The 20,034-nt window shown below is 40.4% G+C and overlaps 1 protein-coding gene across 3 annotated transcripts in view; it reads left to right on the top strand.

Moving 5' to 3' along the window:
- The first annotated feature begins 5,457 nt into the window (after positions 1–5,457).
- The window catches only part of LOC140720542 (butyrophilin subfamily 3 member A3-like), a 388,295-nt gene continuing 373,718 nt past the window's right edge, over positions 5,458–20,034 (top strand). The window contains exons 1-3 of one of the 3 annotated variants that reach the window (XM_073035384.1): positions 5,458–5,645; positions 8,693–8,833; positions 16,492–16,570. In XM_073035384.1, the coding sequence (XP_072891485.1) occupies positions 16,513–16,570 (58 nt within the window). In that variant the 5' untranslated portion in view covers positions 5,458–5,645; positions 8,693–8,833; positions 16,492–16,512. Of the gene's footprint in view, positions 5,646–8,328; positions 8,404–8,593; positions 8,834–16,491; positions 16,571–20,034 lie in introns of those variants that run through there. The other 2 variants (XM_073035390.1, XM_073035394.1) reach the window with 2 other exon arrangements.

The following is a 20,034-nucleotide window of genomic DNA, read 5'->3' as shown; positions in this document are numbered from 1 at the left end:
CCGGACCAAGTGAAGGTTGCTCGACAGTGTGGCAGGGCTTGAATAATGTCAGCTCATAAAATTAAATCAGGTGACATAGGTGGCAACAGAGATTCGCTTCCAAATGAGCTCAAAGCCTTCTCTGCTCACTTTGATGATCAAAACATGGAGAAAAAATCACAAATTCTCACAGACCCCGATGATCCTGTGATTCCAGTCTGCGGCCGATGTGCAAGCGATGTTCAGGAGGTTGAACCCGTGTAAAGCATTTAGCCCAGATCGTTACCTGGCCAATTATTATAGACCTGGGTTGATAAACTGGCTGGAGTAGTCACTGAGATCTTTACCCTCTCATTCTGGCAGTCTGCTTCAAGCAGGCTTCAATTATACCAGTGTCTAAGAAGAACGTGGTAACTTGCCTCAGTGACCAGACCAGATGAATGGCACCCCAGGGTTCTGAAAATGGTAGTGTTAGAGACTGTGGAGGCATTAGCAATGATCTTTCGAAAATCATTGGACCCTGGCTTGGTGCCAGAGGACTGTAAAATTGCAAATGTCACTCCACTCTTTAAGAAAGGAGGGAGGCAGCAGAGAGGAAATTACAGAATCAGAATCATGTTTATTATCACCGGCATGTTTTGTGAAATTTGTTAATTTAGCGGCAGCAGTTCGATGCAATATATAATATAGAAGAAAAAGAACAATAATAAATAAATAAATAAATACATTTACAGTATATATATCGAATAGATTAAAATTGTGCAAAAACCAGCAGTTTTACTATTGGGCAGTTAATATTAGATATTTGATATTTTGGACAAGAATCGATTATAGTATCTTGCCCACAATGGGTAAATTTGAAATGTAAATCTGTACAAGACTTTTCATTGTTTTCTATTTTAGGATCTTCGCTTCCTTTTGCTTTATCTAAATTGAATAAACAAATAACCAATCCTATAGTTAAACATACATTACGAATATGGTTTCAATTTCGTAAATTCTTTGGCTTGAATAAGTTTATCTTGTCAAGCCCTATTATATCTAACTTTTCTTTTCGGCCCTCTTTTATGGATCAAGCCTTTGTATTATGTAAAACAGAAGGTATAACATGCTTTCGCGATCTATTTTTAGATAACAGTTTTATGTCCTTTGAACAGCTATCTAATAAATATAATTTGCCTAAAACTCATTTTTTTAGATACTTGTAAGTTAGAAATTTCTTGAATAATATGTTACAGTTTTTTCTGAAATTATGTCCAATGGACATTACAAAAAAAAATTAGCTCTGAATCCTTGCCAGAAGGGTTTAGTAGCCATCATTTATAATATGATCATGAAAATACAGCCAGAAGTATCAGGAAAAATTAAGAAAGAATGGGAAAATGAACTTCATTGTCTTATACCCACTGAGCAGTGGGAGAAAATTTTACAATTAGTCAATTCTTCTATTTGTGCTAAACATGCCTTAATACAATTTAAGGTTATACATAGAGCTCATATGTCTAAGGATAAACTTGCTCAATTTTATTCTTATGTTAATCCAACTTGTGACAGATGTCATTCTGAAGTTGCTTCGTTGACCCACATGTTCTGGTCTTGCCCCTGCTTGCAAAATTATTGGAAAGATATTTTTGGTATTATTACAAAAGTTCTGAATATTAAATTGCAGCCGCATCCTATTACTGCAATTTTCGGTTTACCAATGGTGGATAATAGTTGCTTATCCCCCTCAGCCCGGCGGATGATTGCATTTGTTACGTTAATGGCTAGAAGATCTATCCTATTGAATTGGAAAGAAATCAATCCTCCAACTATATTTCAGTGGTTTTCTCAAACTATTTCTTGTTTGAGTTTAGAAAAAATTAGAAGTGTTGTTTTTGACCCTTCAATTAAATTTGAAGAAACTTAGAGACCATTTATTCAACATTTTCATATAAGCTAAACTGACTTTTCCTAAATCTTACTTTTATTATCCTTAATTATTTGGATGGAGGTATGGAGTTATTGACGCTGCTGTGTATGTTTGACATAACACAATGGCCCATGTTGGTTAGGTTTTTTTTTGGAGGTTTTTTTTCTTATTTACTCCTTTTTTCGTAATTACTATGAGTTTGGGAGGTTATTATATATGGATTATCATCTATTTGTGTTTATACTTTAACCTATTAATTATGTACTCTCAAACTCTCTGTAACCATGTTTCTCTTGTTAGTTTAAAATTAATAAAAAGATTTTAAAAAAAGAAAACAGCAATGATGTATATTTAAAAAAATGAGCTAGTGTTCATGGGTTCAATGCCCATTTAGGAAACAGATGGCAGAGGGGAAGAAGCTGTTCCTGAATCACTGAGTGTGTACCTTCAGGCTTCTGAACCTCCTACTTGATGGAAAATGTGAGAAAAGAACCTCAGTGGTTGGGAAGATGTTGGAGTCAATTGTTAAGGATGAGGTTATGGAGTACTTGGTGACACAGGACCAGATAGGACAAAGTCAGCATGGTTTCGTTAAGGTAAAATCTTCCCTGGTGAACCTGTTGGAATTCTTTGAGGAGAATACAAGTATTTTAGATAAAAAGGATGTTGTATATTTGGACTTTCAGAAAGCCTTTGAAAAGGTGCCACACATGAGGTTGCTTACCAAGTTGGGAGCTCATGGTATTACTGAAAAGTTACTAACATGGTCAGAGCATTGGCTGATTGCTAAGAAGCAGTGAATGGGAATAAAAAGATCCTTTTCTGGTTGGCTGCTAGTGACTAGTAGTGTTCTGCATGGGTCAGTGTGGGGACTGCTTCTTTTATGCTGTATATCAATGCTTTAGATGATGGGATAGATGGCTCTGCTGCCATGTCTGCAGATGTTAGGATGCTTGGTAGAGGGGTGTTGAGGAAACAGGTAGGCTGCAGAAGGACATACAGATTAGGAGTATGGCCAAGAAAGTGGCAAATGAGATACAATGTTGGAAGATGCTTGGTAATGCACTTCGGTAGTAGAAATAAATGTGCGGTCTATTTTCTAAATAGGGAGAAATTCCAAAAATTTGAAATGCAAAGGGATTTTGGAGCCCTTGAACCAAACACCCTAAAGGTTAGCTTGCAGGTTGAGTTGGTGAGTTGAGGAAGGCAAATGCAACGTTAGAATTCAAGAAGTCCAGAATACAAGGGCAAGGATGTGATGCTGAGGCACTGGTGAGACCTCAGCTCGAGTATTGTGAACAGTTTTGGGATCCTTATCTACAAAAGATAGTGCTTGTGTTGGAGAGGATCCAGAGGAGATACACAAGAGTTATCGTATGAGGAATGTTTGATGGTCTTGGGTCTGTACTCACTGGAATTTAGAAGAATGAAGGGGAATCGCATTGGAGCTTTTCAAAGGTTGAAAGGCCGAGAGAGTAGATGTGGAAAGGATATTTCCCCAGGTGGGGGAGTCTAGGACAAGAGGGCACAGACTCAGGAGAGAGGGGAGTCCATTTAAAATGGAGATGCAAAGAAATTTCTTTTGCCAGAGGGTGGTGAACTTGTGGAATTTGTTAACACATGCAGCTGTGGAGGCCAGGCCTTTGGGTGTATTTAAGGCAGAGATTGATAGGCTCTTCATTAGACATGGCATCAAAGGTTACAGGGAGAAGACTGGGGATGGGGTTGAGGAGGGGAAAAAGGGATCGGCCATGATTGAATGGTGGAGCAGACTCGATGGGCCAAATGGCCTAATTCTGCTCCTATATCTTATGGTCTTATGACTATCATCCAGTAGCACTGACATCCACAGTGAACAGGTGTTTTGAGAGGGTGGTGATAAAGCATATCAACTCCTGCCTGAGAAGTGAATTGTATCCACTCCAGTTTGCCTACTGGAGCAAATGCAAATTTCATCTCATTGGCTCTCCACTTAACGCCAGACATTTGGACAGCAAAAATGAGATCCCCCTTCATCCTTCCAAAGATGCATACAACAAGATTCTCTTTATTGACTGCAGCTCAGCATTTAAAACCAATTTCCCCTCAGTGAGCTTCAGACATTGCTCTCACCTCCTCCTTCTGCAGCTGAAGCCTCAACTTCCTCAATTACAGACCAGTCAGTCTGGATTGGGAACAACATCTCCTTCAGGATTTCCATCAGCACAGTTGCACCACAATACTGTGTGCTCAGCCCTTTAGTCTACTCGCTTTACAATGTGTGGCTAAGCACAGCTCCAATGCCACATTCAAGTTTGCTGATGACATCACTGTCATACGTCGAATCAGATAATGAATCAACATATAAGAGGGAGATTGACAATCTGGCTGAGTGGCACCAGAACAACAACCTCTCACACAATGTCAGCAAGACCAAAGAGCTGATTCCTGACTTCAGGAGGAGTAAACAAGAGGTCCAAGAGCCAGTCCTCATCAGAGGATCAGAAGTGGACAGGGTCAGCAAATTCCTCGGTATTAATATTTTTGAGGATCTGTCCTTGGCCCACTTTGCAAGTTCAATTACGAAGAAAGCACAGCAGTGCCTCTAAGTCCTCAGGAGTTTATGAAGATTTATATGGCATCTACAACTCTGACAAACTTCTATTGTGTTAGAGGAGAGTATATTGACTGGCTGCATCAGAGCCTAGTATGGAAACACCAATACCCTTAAACAGAAAATCCTCCAAAACGCACTGGATACAGTCCAGTCAATCACAGGTAAGTCCTCCCCACCAGTGAGCATATCTACATGAACCAATGTCACAGGAAAGCTGCTTCCATCAGGAATAAGGTACAGGAGCCTCAGAATTCACACCACCAGGTTGAGGATCAATTATCACCTCTCAACCATCAGGCTCTTGAACCAAAGTGGGTAACGTCATTTGCCCCATCTTTGAAATGTTCCCCACAACTAATGGATCACCTTCAAGGACTCTTCATCTCATGTTCTCACTATTTGTCACTTATTTATTATTATTTGCACAGTTTGCACACTGGTTGAATGCCAAAGTTGGTGCAGTCTCTCATTGATTCGCTATGGTTATTTATTTAAATATTTATTGAGATACAGTGCAGAATAGGCCCTTCTGGCTCTTCGAGCCACACTCCCCAGCAGCACACTGCCCAATGTAATCCTAGCCAAATCATGGCACAGTTTACAATGTCCAATTAACCTCCCAACTGGTCTGTCGTTGGACTGTGGGTGGAAACCAGAGCACCCAGAGGAAACCCACTCGGTCATGGGAAGAACATATAAAATCCTTGTATCTGGGTCACCTGTACTGTAAAGCATCGTGCTAACCACTGTGCTAATGTGCCAGTGATGGATTTATTGAGAATGCCTGCAGGAAAATGGAACTCACGTGTGCATATGGTGACGTATATTGATTTTGTTTCAGCACCATTCAGCCAGGTTCCCTGTGCCACTCCTGTACACTGACTCATCAACGGCTGGGATTCATCATGATATAATTGGCAAACTTGTTTAAACGTGTGAGGAACCATTTCAAAGAAACTTTTGTTTTCCAGCCTCGCTGACAAGCTCCGTGACACAGACTCCGCCTCTGAACTTGAGTTTTATCGGACTTTGACTTTCAACAATAAAACAGGCGAGTCCTCACAGGCAATAAACACACACAAAATCCTGGAGGAACTCAGCAGGCCAGACAGCATCTACGGAAAGCGTACAGTCAACGTTCTGGGCCTAAACCCTTCGGTAGGACTGGGAAAAAAACCCGAGGAGTAGCTTTATGTGGTGGGGGGGGGGGGGGGGGAGAGAAACATGCAAGGTGAGAGGTGAAACCTGAATCGGGAGGGATGAGGTAAAGAGCTGGGAAGTTGATTGGTGAAGGAGACAGAGGTCCATGGAAGAAATAAAAGGGGGGAGGGGGAGAGGAGCACCAGAGGGAGGCAATGGGTGGGTAAAGAGAAAAGGTGAGAGAGGGAAAAGGGGATGGGAAATGGTGAAGGGGAGGGGGTTATTATCAGGTTTGAGAAATGATGTTCATGCCATCAGGTGGGAGGCTACCCAAACAGAATATAAAGTGTAATTCCTCCAACAAAGTGTGGCCTCATCACAATAGTGGAGGAGCTCACGGATAGACATATCAGAATGGAAATGGGAAGTGGAATTAAAATGGGTGGCCACTGGGAGATCCCGCTTTTTCTGGTTTTTTATATTTATTTATTTATTTATTTATTAAATTTTAGAAAATTACAAAGAATAAATGTGATGATAAAATAGTGAGAAAAATAATATTAACCCTCCCCCCTTAACCCTTATCTAAAGAAAGAAAAAAAGAGAAAAAGATTGCCTGGATATCGGAGGATCCCCACATGCTCCATGGAGTTCAAAATAATTTTAATATTTATTTTTACTTTCCCCAATTACTTTATAATTTTATCTTCAAAGGACCTATGTATTTAATCCTATCTTTTGTAAGTATGGGAGCCAAATTTTCAAAAATATATCATATTCATTTCTTAAATTGTATGTAATTTTTTCAAGTGGAATACAACTATATATTTCATTATTCCAACAATCCATAGTTAAATATAAATCAAATTTCCAATTAACTGCGATAACTTTTTTGGCTACTGCCAATGCAATATTTATAAATTTTTTCTGATACTTATTCAATATTGTTGAATTAAGTTTCGATATTGTCCCTTCAATGTCTCCTCATAAAAATAATACTGGACTATGTGGGAATTGTACTCCAGTAATTTGTTCCAATAAAAGTCTTAAATTTATCCAAAATGGTTGAATTTTAAAACAAGACCAAGTAGAATGTAAAAAAGTACCAATTTCTTGATTACATCGAAAACATTGGTCAGACATATTTGAATTTAATCTATTTTCTGTGGTATATATAATTGATGTAAAAAATTATATTGTATTAATCTAAGTCGAACATTTATTGTATTTCTCATACTATCAGAACATAATCTTGACCAGTTTTTTTCCATCAATTTTAACATTCAAATCAGATTCCCATTTTTGTCTTGATTTATGAATTCCTGATTTAATTGTCTGTTTTTGAATCAAATTATACATACAAGATGTAAATTTTTTAATTTTTCCTTTTTGAATTAATATGTCTATTTCACTAGGTTTTGGCATCAACATTGTTTGTCCCAGCTTTTCTCATCAATAAGCCTTTAATTGAAAAGAACAGAAAAGAGTGTTATTTGATATTTTATATTTATTTTTTAATTGATCAAACGACATCAATATACCTCCTTCAAAACAATCACCTATATATTTAATCCCCTTTTGGAACCAATTATGTAAAAGTTTATTATCCATTGTAAAAGGAATAAGCCTATTTTGAATTAAAGTTCTTTTTGCTAATAAAGATTTCTTTATCTCATCGTCCATATTTACCTTATTCCATAAATAAGGTTACTATCGATGCAATGCTCCTCAGACAGGATGAAGAGGTCAATACTCCCCAATGCCATTAGGCTTTACAATTCAACCGCCAGGACTTAAGAACTTTTTTTTAAAGCTATTATTAATGCTTTTTGAGATAGTGATTTAGATGCATATCATATTTTTACTGAGTTAAGTATTGTATGTAATTAGTTTTGCTACAACAAGTGTATGGGACATTGGAAAAAAGGTTGAATTTCCCCATGGGGATGAATAAAGTATCTATCTATCTATCTATCTAAATCAATCAAGTGTCTTAATATAGGAGATTTTTTTTCCCCCCGTATCCATTTGGATTCCCATTTATATATAAAATCTTCTGGTATGTTTTCTCCTATCTTATCTAATTCTATTCTAATCCATGCCGGTTTTTCTTCATCAAAAAAAGACGCAATAAATCTAAATTGATTTGCTTTATAATAATTCTTAAAATTTAGAAGTTGTAACCCTCCTAAATCAAATTTACATGTCAATTTTTCCAATGATATTCTTGACATCTTTCCTTTCCAAAGAAATTTCCTTACATATTTATTCAGTTCTTGAAAAAACTTCTGAGGTAATTGTATTGGTAAAGTTTGGAATAAATATTGCAATCTAGGAAATATATTCATTTTTACAGCATTAACTCTACCTATTAATGTTATTGGTAACATCATCCATTTATCAAGATCCTCTTTTATTTTTTTTAATAATGGCAAATAATTTTGTTTATATAAATTTTTTACATCATTATCAACTCGCTTTTTCTGGTTGATGGAATATAGGTGCTTGGTGTTGGGTCTCACTGATTTACAGGAGGCCACACCTGGAGCACCGGACACAGTATATAACCCCAACAAACTCACAGGTGAAGTGTCACCTCACCTAGAAGGACTGTTTGGGGCCCTGAATAGTAGTGAGGGAGGAGTTGTAGGGCAGGTGTAGCACTTGTTCCGTTTGCAAGGGTAAGTGCCAGGAGGGAGATCAGTAGGGAGGGACAAATGCACAAGGAAGTCGAACAGGGAGCGATCCCGACAGAAAATGGAAAGTGGGTTAAAAGGTAGGGGAGGGGAAAGAGAAACACACGGTGACAGATGAAACCGGGAGGGGGAGCGTTTAAGGAGCTGGGAATTTGATTGGTGAAAGAAGTACAGAGCTAGAGAAAGGGGAATCTAATGGAGAGGGCAGAAGGCCAGAGAAGAAAGAAAAGGGGGAGGAGCACCAGAGGGAGTTGTCAGGCTGGTATTGTCCTCTCCAATCCCCTACACAGTTTCACTCTTTCCGTCCCGCCCATCTAACTGCATCCATTTTGAGGAAAAGTACAATAGTTTTAATTTTTCCTCTGGCAGCTGCCGTGACGCCGACTTTGTGGTGCTCCACACCGAGGAAGTTCTGGTCTGAGGTCGCTTACTCCACGTTACTGCTGAGCGCTCGTTACAAACTTCCCCACCAGGAGTGGGGAGGGGGATCCGCCTGATGAAGTTAATCCGGTGAGTGGGGCTCAGGAACAGGTCACCGCACGGGAGCCACCTGGACAAAGTGGGTCACTTTCCTCTTTCCTAGCGCAGTCAGTGAGAGGGAGACCCGCCGCTACCGGCCGGCCCACGACCCCGAGATTGGCTCCGCCTCGTTACCGGAGCCGGAGCGGTGAACCTGTCTGCTCCGGAGAATGGGGAGAGCGAGAGCTCGGCCGGTCAGGGAGGCGGAAGCCCTTAAGACCCTAAGACAAAGGAGCAGAATCCATCATGGGTGATCCCGGATCCCACTGAACCCCACACTCTGCCTTCTTGCCGTACCCTTTGATACCCTGACCAATCAGGAAATTATCAACTTCCGCCTTTAATATACCCACGGACTGGGCCTCCACGGCAGTTTGTGTCAGAGCATTCCAGAGATTCACGATTCTGGCTATATAAAAAAAAATCCACCTTGCCTCCGTTCTAAAAAGTCGCCCCTCAGTTTTGAGGCTGTGCACATCCTCTCCTGAGACAATGAACATCCTCTCCACATCCACCTGATCTGGTCATTTCCACATTCGGTAGTTTTCAATGAGATTCCCTCTCCTCTCCCCGCATTCTTCTAAATTCCAGTGACTCCAGGCTCAAAGCTGCCAAACGCTCCTTGTTTGTTAACCCCTTCATTCCCGGAATCATCCCCGTGAACGTCCTCTGGACTCTCTCCAATGACAACCCACTCTTTCTGAGGTACCCTGAAACCTTATTCTTAATAATAAACTCCAACCCTTTCCCAACCACTGAGGTCAGGCTAACTGGCCTATCATTTCCTTGCTTTTGCCTTCCTCCCTTCTGAAAGAGTGGAGTGACAGTTACAATTCTCCAGTCCTCTGCAACCATGTCAGAATCAAGTGATTCTTGAAAGATCATGTCTGCTCTCTCTTCAGCAACCTCTCAGGATTCTGGGATATTGTCCATCTGGTCCAGGTGACTTATCCACATTAAGATCATTGAGTTTGCCAGCACTTTTTCCTTTGTAATACTAATGACACTCACTACTGCTCCCTGACACTCATGGACCTCTGGGACACTGCCAGTGTCTGGCACAGTGAAGATTGATGCAAAGAACTCATTAGGTTCATCTGCCATTTCTTTGTCCCTCATTACTACCTCACCAGCATCATTTTCCAGTGGTCCAGTATCAACTCTCACCTTCGTTTTACTCCCCATATAACTGAATAAATATTTCTAGTATCCTGCTTTATGTTATTGGTTAGTTTGCCCTTGTGTTTCATCTTTTCCCCTATGGCTTTTTAAATTGCCTTTTGTTAGATTTTGAAAACTTCCCAGTCATCCAATTTCCCACTCACTTTTGCCCTTTCCTTGGCTTTTATGCAATCCTTAACTTCCCTTATCAGCCACGGTTGACTACCCCTGCCATTTCAGAGCTACTTCTTCTGTGGGACGTATCTATCCTTTGCTTTGTGAACTATTCCCAGAAACTTCAACAATCTCTGTTGTCATCCCTGCCAGTATCCTCCTCCAATCCACCTGGGCAAGCTCCTCTCTCATGCCTCTGTAATTCCCTTTATTCCATTGTGATACTGATACATCTGACATGCTTCTCCCTCTCAAATTGCAATATGAATTCAATCATATTATGATCACTGTTTCCAAAGTATTCCTTTACCTTAAGCTTCATAATAAAATCTGGATTATTAAATAACACCCAATCAAAGATAGCCTTTCCCGTTGTAGGCTTAAGCACAAGCTGCTCTAAAAGGTCGTCTTGTAGGCATTCAACAAATTCCCTTTCTTGTGAGCCAACACCAACCTGATTTTCCCAATCGCCTGGCATATTGAAGTCCCCATTACAATTGTGACATTACTCTTATTAGATGCCCTTTCCAGCTCCCTTTGAAAACTGGATGGATCCTGGGGTTTGTTTATTTACAGCAGTGACTTTCAAAGTTCAAAATAAATTTATTATTGAAGTACATATTCACCATATACAACACTGATTCATTTTCAAGTGTCCATCTTCAATAAAACCATAGAATAATAACTATAACTGGTTGAACACACCCACTGGGCATTGAACCAGTGTGTAAAATACAACGATCTCTGTAAATACAAAGAGATAGAAATATCATACGAGGAATGTTTGATGGCTCTTGGTCTGTACTTGCTGGAATTAAGAAGGATGGGGGGTGGGGAATCTCATTGAAACCTTTCGAATGTTGAAAGACCAAGACAGAGTGGATGTGGAAAGGACGTTTCCCATGGTGGGGGAGTCCAGGACAAGCGGGGACAGGGGACAGCCTCAGTATAGAGGAGTGCCGATGTAAAACAGAGATGTGGAGAATTTTCTTCCGCCAGAGGGTGATGCATCTGTGGAATTTGTTACCACATATCATCGTGGAGGCCAGGTCGTGGGGTGTATTTAAGGCAGAAATTGATAGGTTCTTGATTGGCCACGGGATCAAAGGATACGGGGAGAAGGCTGAGGGATGGGGTTGAGGAAGGGGAAAAGAGGATCAGCTGTGATTGAATAGTGGAGCTGACTCGATTGGCCAAATGACCTAAGTCTGCTCCTATATCTTATGGTCTTACAATAAATAAGCAATAACTATAAAGAACATGAGTTATCTGTGTGATTTTGTGGGGACACAGCTGCTTTTTACAAACTCCATGACAACCATGGCGTATTCATTCATATCCACAAATGAGTCCTTGAACAGGGCCCAGCCTGCTGACTCGAAGCAATCCTGTAGCCGTTCCTCTGTCTCCAGCGACCACCTCTTTGTGGTCCTAATTTCTGAAGCCTTGCTCTTCAGCCTCTTCTGTGACAGCTTTCAGACTGTGACGGGCACTAACTGGCTGGAAGGAGGAAGGAGAAAAACTTTCTGTTCCCCGCGCTGAAACTCATTGGCAGGGCTGTGGGGGCTTCCCGGGTCTGGGTGTCGGGGCAAACTGCACAGTTCATTGGAGAGATCCCACTCCTCCCTCCGCTTTCACTCTTGTTATTTGTGTTTCCGGGGCTGTCTTGTTGCATATTTCATATTTCCATCGCTTATTGATTCAGTCGGAGTTTGGGACAGGGTCTTGTTGGAAGTCTTTAAAATCTCATACAGGAGATTGATGGTTAGAGATGAACTGGATATTGTGTGCTGAGAAGAGGAGGACGGCAGGAAGCATGTACACCGACAGACTGTTTGAGATGATTGTCTTAATGTCCTGTTTTACTGACTAAAGTGTGATTTGAATTTTCGGAACCTCATATTTTATTTGTTACGAGGGGAGGCCATTTGGGCCAGGGAGTCTATGTGGAATCCAACAGCAGTGACTTTTGTTCTATTTCCCCGGAAACTTATTACTGTTGAGTGCCAAATGAAGAAGGGGAACTTCCAGCAGCCAGTTAACCTATCAACCAACCCAACTCTGGGATGTGGGAGGACACTGGAGCTCCCAGGGGAAACCCATCAGTCTCAGACTGTGCAACTCCCAACAGACAGTCCCAGACAGGTCAGGATGGAGCCAGTGTCATTGATTGAAGTGAAGAAGCAGCACCATTACTCTTTATAATCTAAAAGTTGCAAGCAATTGTCTCCCAGGACTCTCAGTCCTGTTAGTCACAGTCAGTCTGTGGGAAGCTTTTCCAGACATTTTGAGTGGACACAAATTGCGACCGGCAGACGTTGTTTGTCCGCAGGCAGTTCCACACGTGGGGGGGGGGGTGGGGGGCTTGGAGAGGGGGATTTTCAGCAGCTTGACAAAACACTGACTCTCAAATTCTCCATCGTGATCTAGTCATGGCCAAGAGTTGGTCTGAAATATGAGGGTGATACTCAGTAACCGTTTCCTCAACCTCAGAGAGTCCAAATGGAGAACCCCACTGGATACAGTCCTGATCCGTAAATCGCTGATCCTTCTTATCAAAAGGTCACAGCTCAGGATATTGCTCTTCCCTATTGAAATTAAATCTAAGCTTTTTGAAAGGACATGATTCCATATTGTTTCTTTGGAAAATTTGTTTGCTGATGGCCTTAGCAACACGTCTCTGAACTGTAGTGTGCCAGTCACCTGTAAAAGTTAGTGCTTTTCTGCAATGCAGGGGACTAATTCTATCTGGCCTCTGGTCACGTTGACTCCTGAAATGGTTGCATGAAGGTTGATATCTAATAATTCAACAAACTCAAGACTGACCTGAGTTTGGCTGCATCAGCTGAAGGTGGGACTTTGATAATTGCATCAGCTTTGCTCTGAGGCCTTGAACTTGAGCATCAGTTTGACAGGCCACGTAATGCTTTAATATTTGTGGAGATTGGCATTTTGCATGCTGACACTGATTCCATTGAACTACAGTCTGACCGTCACTACTCCTGGTAGCTCCATACTGAAACCAGGATTTCACAGATGAAGCAAAGAACATAATCAGCTGATCCAAAATCTCATCTGTGGTACAGTGCATAAACTCTGGTGCTGTTTAACCTCCACACGCCCTTTGTGTGTGTTAATTGTGGAACACGCCAGTCACTGGATTCAGACCCATCTGCTGTTTGGTGATGGATGAATTCATCTTACTGAATTCAATCGCCTGTCAAGGTTGCATTAAAATTGAGTTATGTGTATGAACATTCATGAAGCAATTTAGTCCCACAGCATCACTGTTTCACCCTGCATTGGAATGACTGGAAATAGGAGCGGCCCAATCACAGCCCAAATGGGACAGAATACCATGTCTCTTCAGACACCCCAGTTCATGCACAACTGCTTCTTTTGAGATCTGGAGAAGAGTTTGGGTCTTGTGGAAGGTGTGAGTGGCTTGTACTTCCACATGGATCTTCACATTGAGATCCTTTAATTGGGAAAGAGAGCTCAATCTTATTATTCCTATTGAGAATTGGGATAGAATTCTTCAATTAGTTAATACATCATCTATATGTGCCAAACATTCATTAATACAATTTAAGGTTGTACATAGGGCCCATATGTCCAAGGATAAATTAGCTCATTTTTATTCTTATATAAACCCTATTTGTGACAGATGTCAATTGGAAATCGCGTCTTTAACTCATATGTTTTGGTCATGTCTGCTTTTGAAAAAATATTGGAAAGATATTTTTGATATTATCTCTGCGGTACTGAACATCGATTTACAACCCCATCCTATTACCGCAATTTTTGGTTTACCGATGATGGACTCACTCCATTTATCTCCTTCCGCCTGTCGAATGATTGCTTTTCTCACTTTGATGGCTAGAAGATCAATTTTGTTGAATTGGAAGGAAATTAATCCTCCCACGGTATTTCATTGGCTTTCTCAAACTATGTTATGTTTAAATTTAGAAAAAATTAGAAGTGGTGTATTCGATACTTCTATTAAATTTGAAAAGATATGGAGACCATTTATTCAATATTTTCATATGATGTAATACGACCCTGTGCCAAGCTTATTGGTTTTTTCAGCTTTAATCATATTTATGTTGAGAGGATCGGAGTTGACGACATTGATGTTTATGTATTCTTATGAGATACTATAAACAGCCCTTTTTTTCTCTTTTTTTTAGTTTTTCTTTTTTTGCTTCCTTTTTTTCCCTTAGATTCTAGATTAGTAGGTTAGTCAACTTTGCATATTTTTTTATATTATATATTATGAAATATCTAGATTTACCTTGTTCATATATATACTATATGGTTCATGTTTCGGGAAAACTTATTTATACTGTATTCATTGCTTATGTATTCTTTCATGTGTAATGGGAATTTGTATGTTTGTAATCCCTTTTAATATATTAATTGTATTTTGTTCATAATATTATTAATACTAATAAAAAGATTGAAAAAGAAAAAGAGATCCTTTAAATTTGTGTTTGTGTGTGGTGGCTACTCCATTTGGTGGGGGTCAAACACCTTCCTCCCTTTTTAAGCTGAATATCCTTTCTGAGTTTAATGTGAATCCAGTTTAATACCCTGCCCCACTGGCGTCTGTGTTTTCAAACTCCCGGATTATCTCAGTGATGCTGCTCTGTGAATCTAGACACAGCCTCTCATCATTATCATACAGATACTCCTCATTCGTATCAGCCATCGGGAATTTAACACTGGTGTTTCTCTCCCTTTTGACAGTACTAACTGTTTTTTCAGTAATAGTTCTGATAACAAATCTGATCTGCACCCAATCACAGTCATTATACCTTCTCTCCACTGTAGAGGACTTAGCAACTTAAAGCAAACTTGTCGTATTTTTGCCATTCTGATGAAAGGTCCTTGGCTCAAAATATTGACTCTTTTTCTTTGCAAATATGCCCTGGCCTGCTGCATTCTTCAGAAATTTGGTATACACCACAATAAATTTTACTTGTATATAATATTCCACTTCTGAACAACAGTAAGTTGTTGAAATGAACAATTTTGTCAAAGTTCTTTTGTTTCCACAATTTTACCCTTTATTCCCTGCCATGTATTAAAAGCCTAGAGTGCACTTAGCTCTTCTGGAGTTAATCAATACTTGGCCATTTGTTTAAACTTTGGGGGAATTTCTCCTTGTGTATGTTTTATGGAAAGCAAGAAATAACACAAAATACATTAAGTGCAATTTTTGACAGTGGAAGTCTTGATTGTACTCTGCCACTGTTTGCAGCCTGGTTTTTCAGTTGCTCCATCACTTGCTGGCCCTTTGTGAGAAATGTTGCTGCATATGTTGGTCATGACAAACTTTGTGGTTCATATAGTATTATTGGTTCAGAGTTTAAATGACCAAGTTGTGATCCTGACCTCAGGTCTTGTTTGTGGAGTTTACACATTTTCTCTGTGACTGTGCAGGATTGCCCTGCATGCTTAGTTTCCTCATACATCCCATAAACTCTCAGATTGGTAGGCTAATTGGTTGCTGTAAATACTGTAATGACTGGAGGAACATTTGGGGAGTTGATGTGAATGTGAGGAGAACAAAATGAATGAGGGAAGGATTAATGTCAGTGGGTGTTTGGTGTTAACACAGACTTTGTGGACCAACTGGCCTGTTTCCATCCTGTTCCATTTTCTAAATCTATCAAAGTCAATAAAATATGCTAGTTAAAAGGATCTAGTGCTTTTGTGGCATATATGATGAATAAACTCTCCACACAGGAGGGAACAGGAATCCCAAATTTCCTGACAGCTCCTCAGCAACATTTCCCAGTTACAATTCCCATTGGACTTGCCCAACGCTGGTCAGAGTGTTGTTGAATCTTAACGAACAACTGGTTTAAACATGTACAGGAACAATATTTTTACTAATATGATACTGTGATGATTGTACCTTTATATTACTGAACATTATACTGTTTTGAATTAAGCAAATACATTTTACAAATCGAATTATTGAAACCTTGACAATAATTTGACTATTTGAAATCAAGTTTGTTGGTTAGAAATGTTTCCTACATTTCCAAGGTGAAGTGGGGTGTTCCGTGCTGAACCTGGTGCCCCTTTGCCCAGTAACTTGTTCCCACCTCGTATGGAGAGGCCAAGGGCATTTTTTACAGGTTAATGGGAGAGGGGTTGGTGAACATTGGTGCTGAGGACAATGGGGGAGGGGATGTTCACAGCTTCCCTCAAATGATAGAACTAACATCTCTCTCTCTCCCCCCCTCCCCCTCTCTCCCCACAACCCCTCTCCTTCTCCCCACAACCCACCCCCCTTCTCTCAGCTTCTCAAGTCTTCTGCTGAGATGAGAGTGATTCACTGCACGCTGCTGTTACTGAACGGGATTCTCATCTCACTCCAGGGTAATTATCACAAAATCTTGTTTGATGATGCTTCTTTATCACAGAGTAGATACTTGGAATCAGAAGATGAAGCTTTTTATATTTAGAACCTTATGAACCTTATATTATGAACACTACTTAATTGCAATAAATGAATGTCCCATTCCTATCCTTGAAAGTGAGATTATAGATGTCTGTAATTACAAAAAAGTTTTCAAGTGCCTCTTATTTGGTTAAAAAATATAAATTGCTGATATTTATATGAATTAATTTGTGAGATAGATAAAATGTATGAGAGCACTGAGTTTAGTTTTTGGTGTGTATCTAATCATTTCTGCTACAACTCCCAATAAACATCTAGACACACACATGTGCCGACAAACACGCGCACACACAAACACAGACACGCAGACACACAATTCTGCGGGTACTGGAAATCCAGAGTAACTCAGCAAGTGCTGGAGGAATTCTGACAGGTCAGGCAGCATCTATGGAGAAGAATTAGAAGTCACTGTTTCGGGCTGAGACCCTTCATCAGGACTCCAGTGGTCCGGGATTCCTACGATTCCTTGCTGGAACTTTCCCTTTTCACCAGCATTGCGTTTGGTGGATCAGACACACCCTGTATAGGAATCCCTTCCCCAGCAATGTCTGAATGGCAGAACACCCTCCCCAGAAACACTGGGAGGCATTTACCAGAAGTAACGGGGCAGTTCAAAGAAGGAAAACATCGGCACATCATTAGGCTCTGTGCCAAATTCATGGCGTATAAATGATATGATATCTGTAAAGGAATGTTAAACAGGCAGTGAACAGCAAGTCAGGAACATCTTGTTCAAACGCCCTTCACTGCAAAATCTGCACATTGTAGGATCTGTGCATCCGAAAGTCGACCTCCCATCCTAAAGCTTTTCCTCGGTGCAGTCTCCCTTTAGAGAACACTGTAGGTTTTCACAAATAAAAATGGTGAAGGTATTTTATGTTTAAGAAAAGCTGTAACAACTCCTTTATTGTACTTCAAACACTGAACACAAAGCATGGTTAAAAAACAACGTATTTAATTGAGACCTACCTTTTAAAGTGAAGCTCCAACGCAATGTCAGTAGTTATGCATTACGGATATTTCCACTAATCACACTAAAATTCACTAAAACTGGCATTGTGAACCTGTCCGGAGTTTGGACGAGCCTCCCAGCTCAGGTTCTGTGTTCCATGGGAGGAGGAACAGCAGGTGCCTCGGCTCCTCCAGAGGAGTGTTGACACACTCATGGTCATGTTGTGACACCAGGTGCATGGTAGCAGAATCCTCCAAATCCTGGTGGGTCGGTTGAAGGCGATCTACCAAAATATGTTCAGATTTACCCCTCTTATCTGTGATAAGTCTTTTCTCCCCATTCCAAAATGTGGAACGGGCCATCGTTAGGGTTCTAAGGGGATGTTGGTGTGCATCACATTGGACGAACACAAATGAGGCAGAATGTAGGTCAACAGGAACACAAGAGTGCATTACACCATGAGGGGAGGTAGGAATAGGTGGAAAGGAATTGAATTTACTGAGGAGGGTGGAACACTTTGAATGGCTGACAAGGCAGTCGTGATGTCAGGAATGAATTCACCTGGCACTCGGAATGGCTGTCCTTATACCAACAGCCATGGATGACTGCAGGTCCTCTTGGAGCTGTTCTGAGCCCCAGGAGGACCCACGGGAGATGATCATGCCAACACCCATAGGTCAGGGAGCCCTCAGAGCAGCCTTTCAGGAGCGGTGAAACCACTCACATAGGCCATTCGACTGTGGGGATACGCTGTGGTGTGAGGAACCATCTCTGCTAAATTCCAGAGTGTGTTGGTAACTTGTCATCAGGAACTTGCATCTGCCTAATTCTGGTTTATATCTCCAAGCAATCAGTCACAGTGGAAAATTGTCATGTAGATATTTAGAGCAGCCTTTCTCAAACTTTTTCCCTGGAGGAACTGTGAAATATTTTTTATGTCTCCAGGAACCCCTGCATAAAAATTATATCTACAGCTCACGGTACCTTAGTGTGATCAGTAGGTTGTAGATAAAATAATTCAAAAATAATTGTCAATGCTCTTTTGAATAGAGAATGTATTTTTAACTGACCTTTCTTGAAAAGAAAACAGACAGTTAAGCTTAGTTTACATTTCCTGGAATTAATCTCTTTCTTTCCCTTCCATAACTTTTAAAAACTCATAGGCAAACAAAATTAATTTTTCAATTCTGGGTCAAACTTGAGATAAGCACACATGGATTTCACCGTCAACTGAAATGAGACAATTTTTATCCTTGCTCTTGTTGCTTGTTCAGCAAGAAAAAGTTTGCTCACACGTGTAAGAAGTTGAAAACTGCAGCAAGATGTTCATTGCTTTCCGATGAATGGCAGGATACTCTTCTACAGAAATCCAGAACTTGTCCAGGGTCAGGTCAGTAAATCTAATCTTGAGTGCATGATCAGAGTGCAGCTCACAAAGTTCATCCTCTTCTCTTAAGGTCAGGTTCTCAGGCTGAGCAGAAGATTCAGAGAAAGGTTCCCTCAACCAGTCATACTCTTGTGTTGAAATGGAAAGAAATGACTGTTCAATTTTGTTCTGCCGTTCTTCCAGGTGGTTTTCAACAAGATTCGAGACTTTCTGATATCCTTCCTCACTCTCAAGCCCAAACAGCAGTGGAAACATATCAAAAATAATTTTTTTGCAGTGTGATTTTTCAAAAGATTCAGTTTCCTTTTAAATCCAAGAAACTTGTCATGAAGTCAAAACATTTTCTCCAGGACATTGCAGAGCCTTGTTCAACTGCTTCATATGATGAAAAATGTCTGTTAAGTAGGCTAGTTTCTGCAGCCATTCTTCATCTTCAAAGCACTCAGCAAAATCTGGCCTACTATCTTCTAAATTTGCCTTTCAGGTCCAACACGCTGCTCAGCCACCAGATTTCTGTATGTAGCAGGAGCTCGGTGTGTTCTTTGTCCAGGTTTTCTCACAGTTCTTTAAGACATTCTCCAGTGAACTGGTCTTAAAGCTACTTAATAACGTGCTTCCTGAATGCTTTAAATGACTGACTTTATTTTCAAAGCTTTAATCTTTTTTTTTGAGATTCCAATAGCTGTTTAAAATAATCAGCACAATTATGTGTCAAATGGCTGTGATCTGTAGTTAAGTGTCTTTTCAATGTTGCTGGAGCCATTGCTGCATTTGTAAGTTGTTTGCCACAGGCTCAGCACAATGGAATCGGACAACTTGGATCACCAGTCCATGTAAAACCCATTGATAAATAGCTTTCTTTGTAAAAACGGACTTCTGTGTGTCCATTGTTGCACTACCGCAGTGAAATGACTCAGAAGATTGTAAATCTGTATCATTAACCTTATCAGAAATGACCATAGGCCTAGGCCAAGTATCCTCTTCCATCTCACACCCCCTTTTCAGAAATCGCCACACTGGACTAACTTCAGAGTGAAAATTTC

Source organism: Hemitrygon akajei, chromosome 2 (assembly GCF_048418815.1).
Source record: "Hemitrygon akajei chromosome 2, sHemAka1.3, whole genome shotgun sequence".
Classification (NCBI taxonomy): domain Eukaryota; kingdom Metazoa; phylum Chordata; class Chondrichthyes; order Myliobatiformes; family Dasyatidae; genus Hemitrygon; species Hemitrygon akajei.
This window is presented reverse-complemented; position numbering and strand designations above follow the sequence as displayed.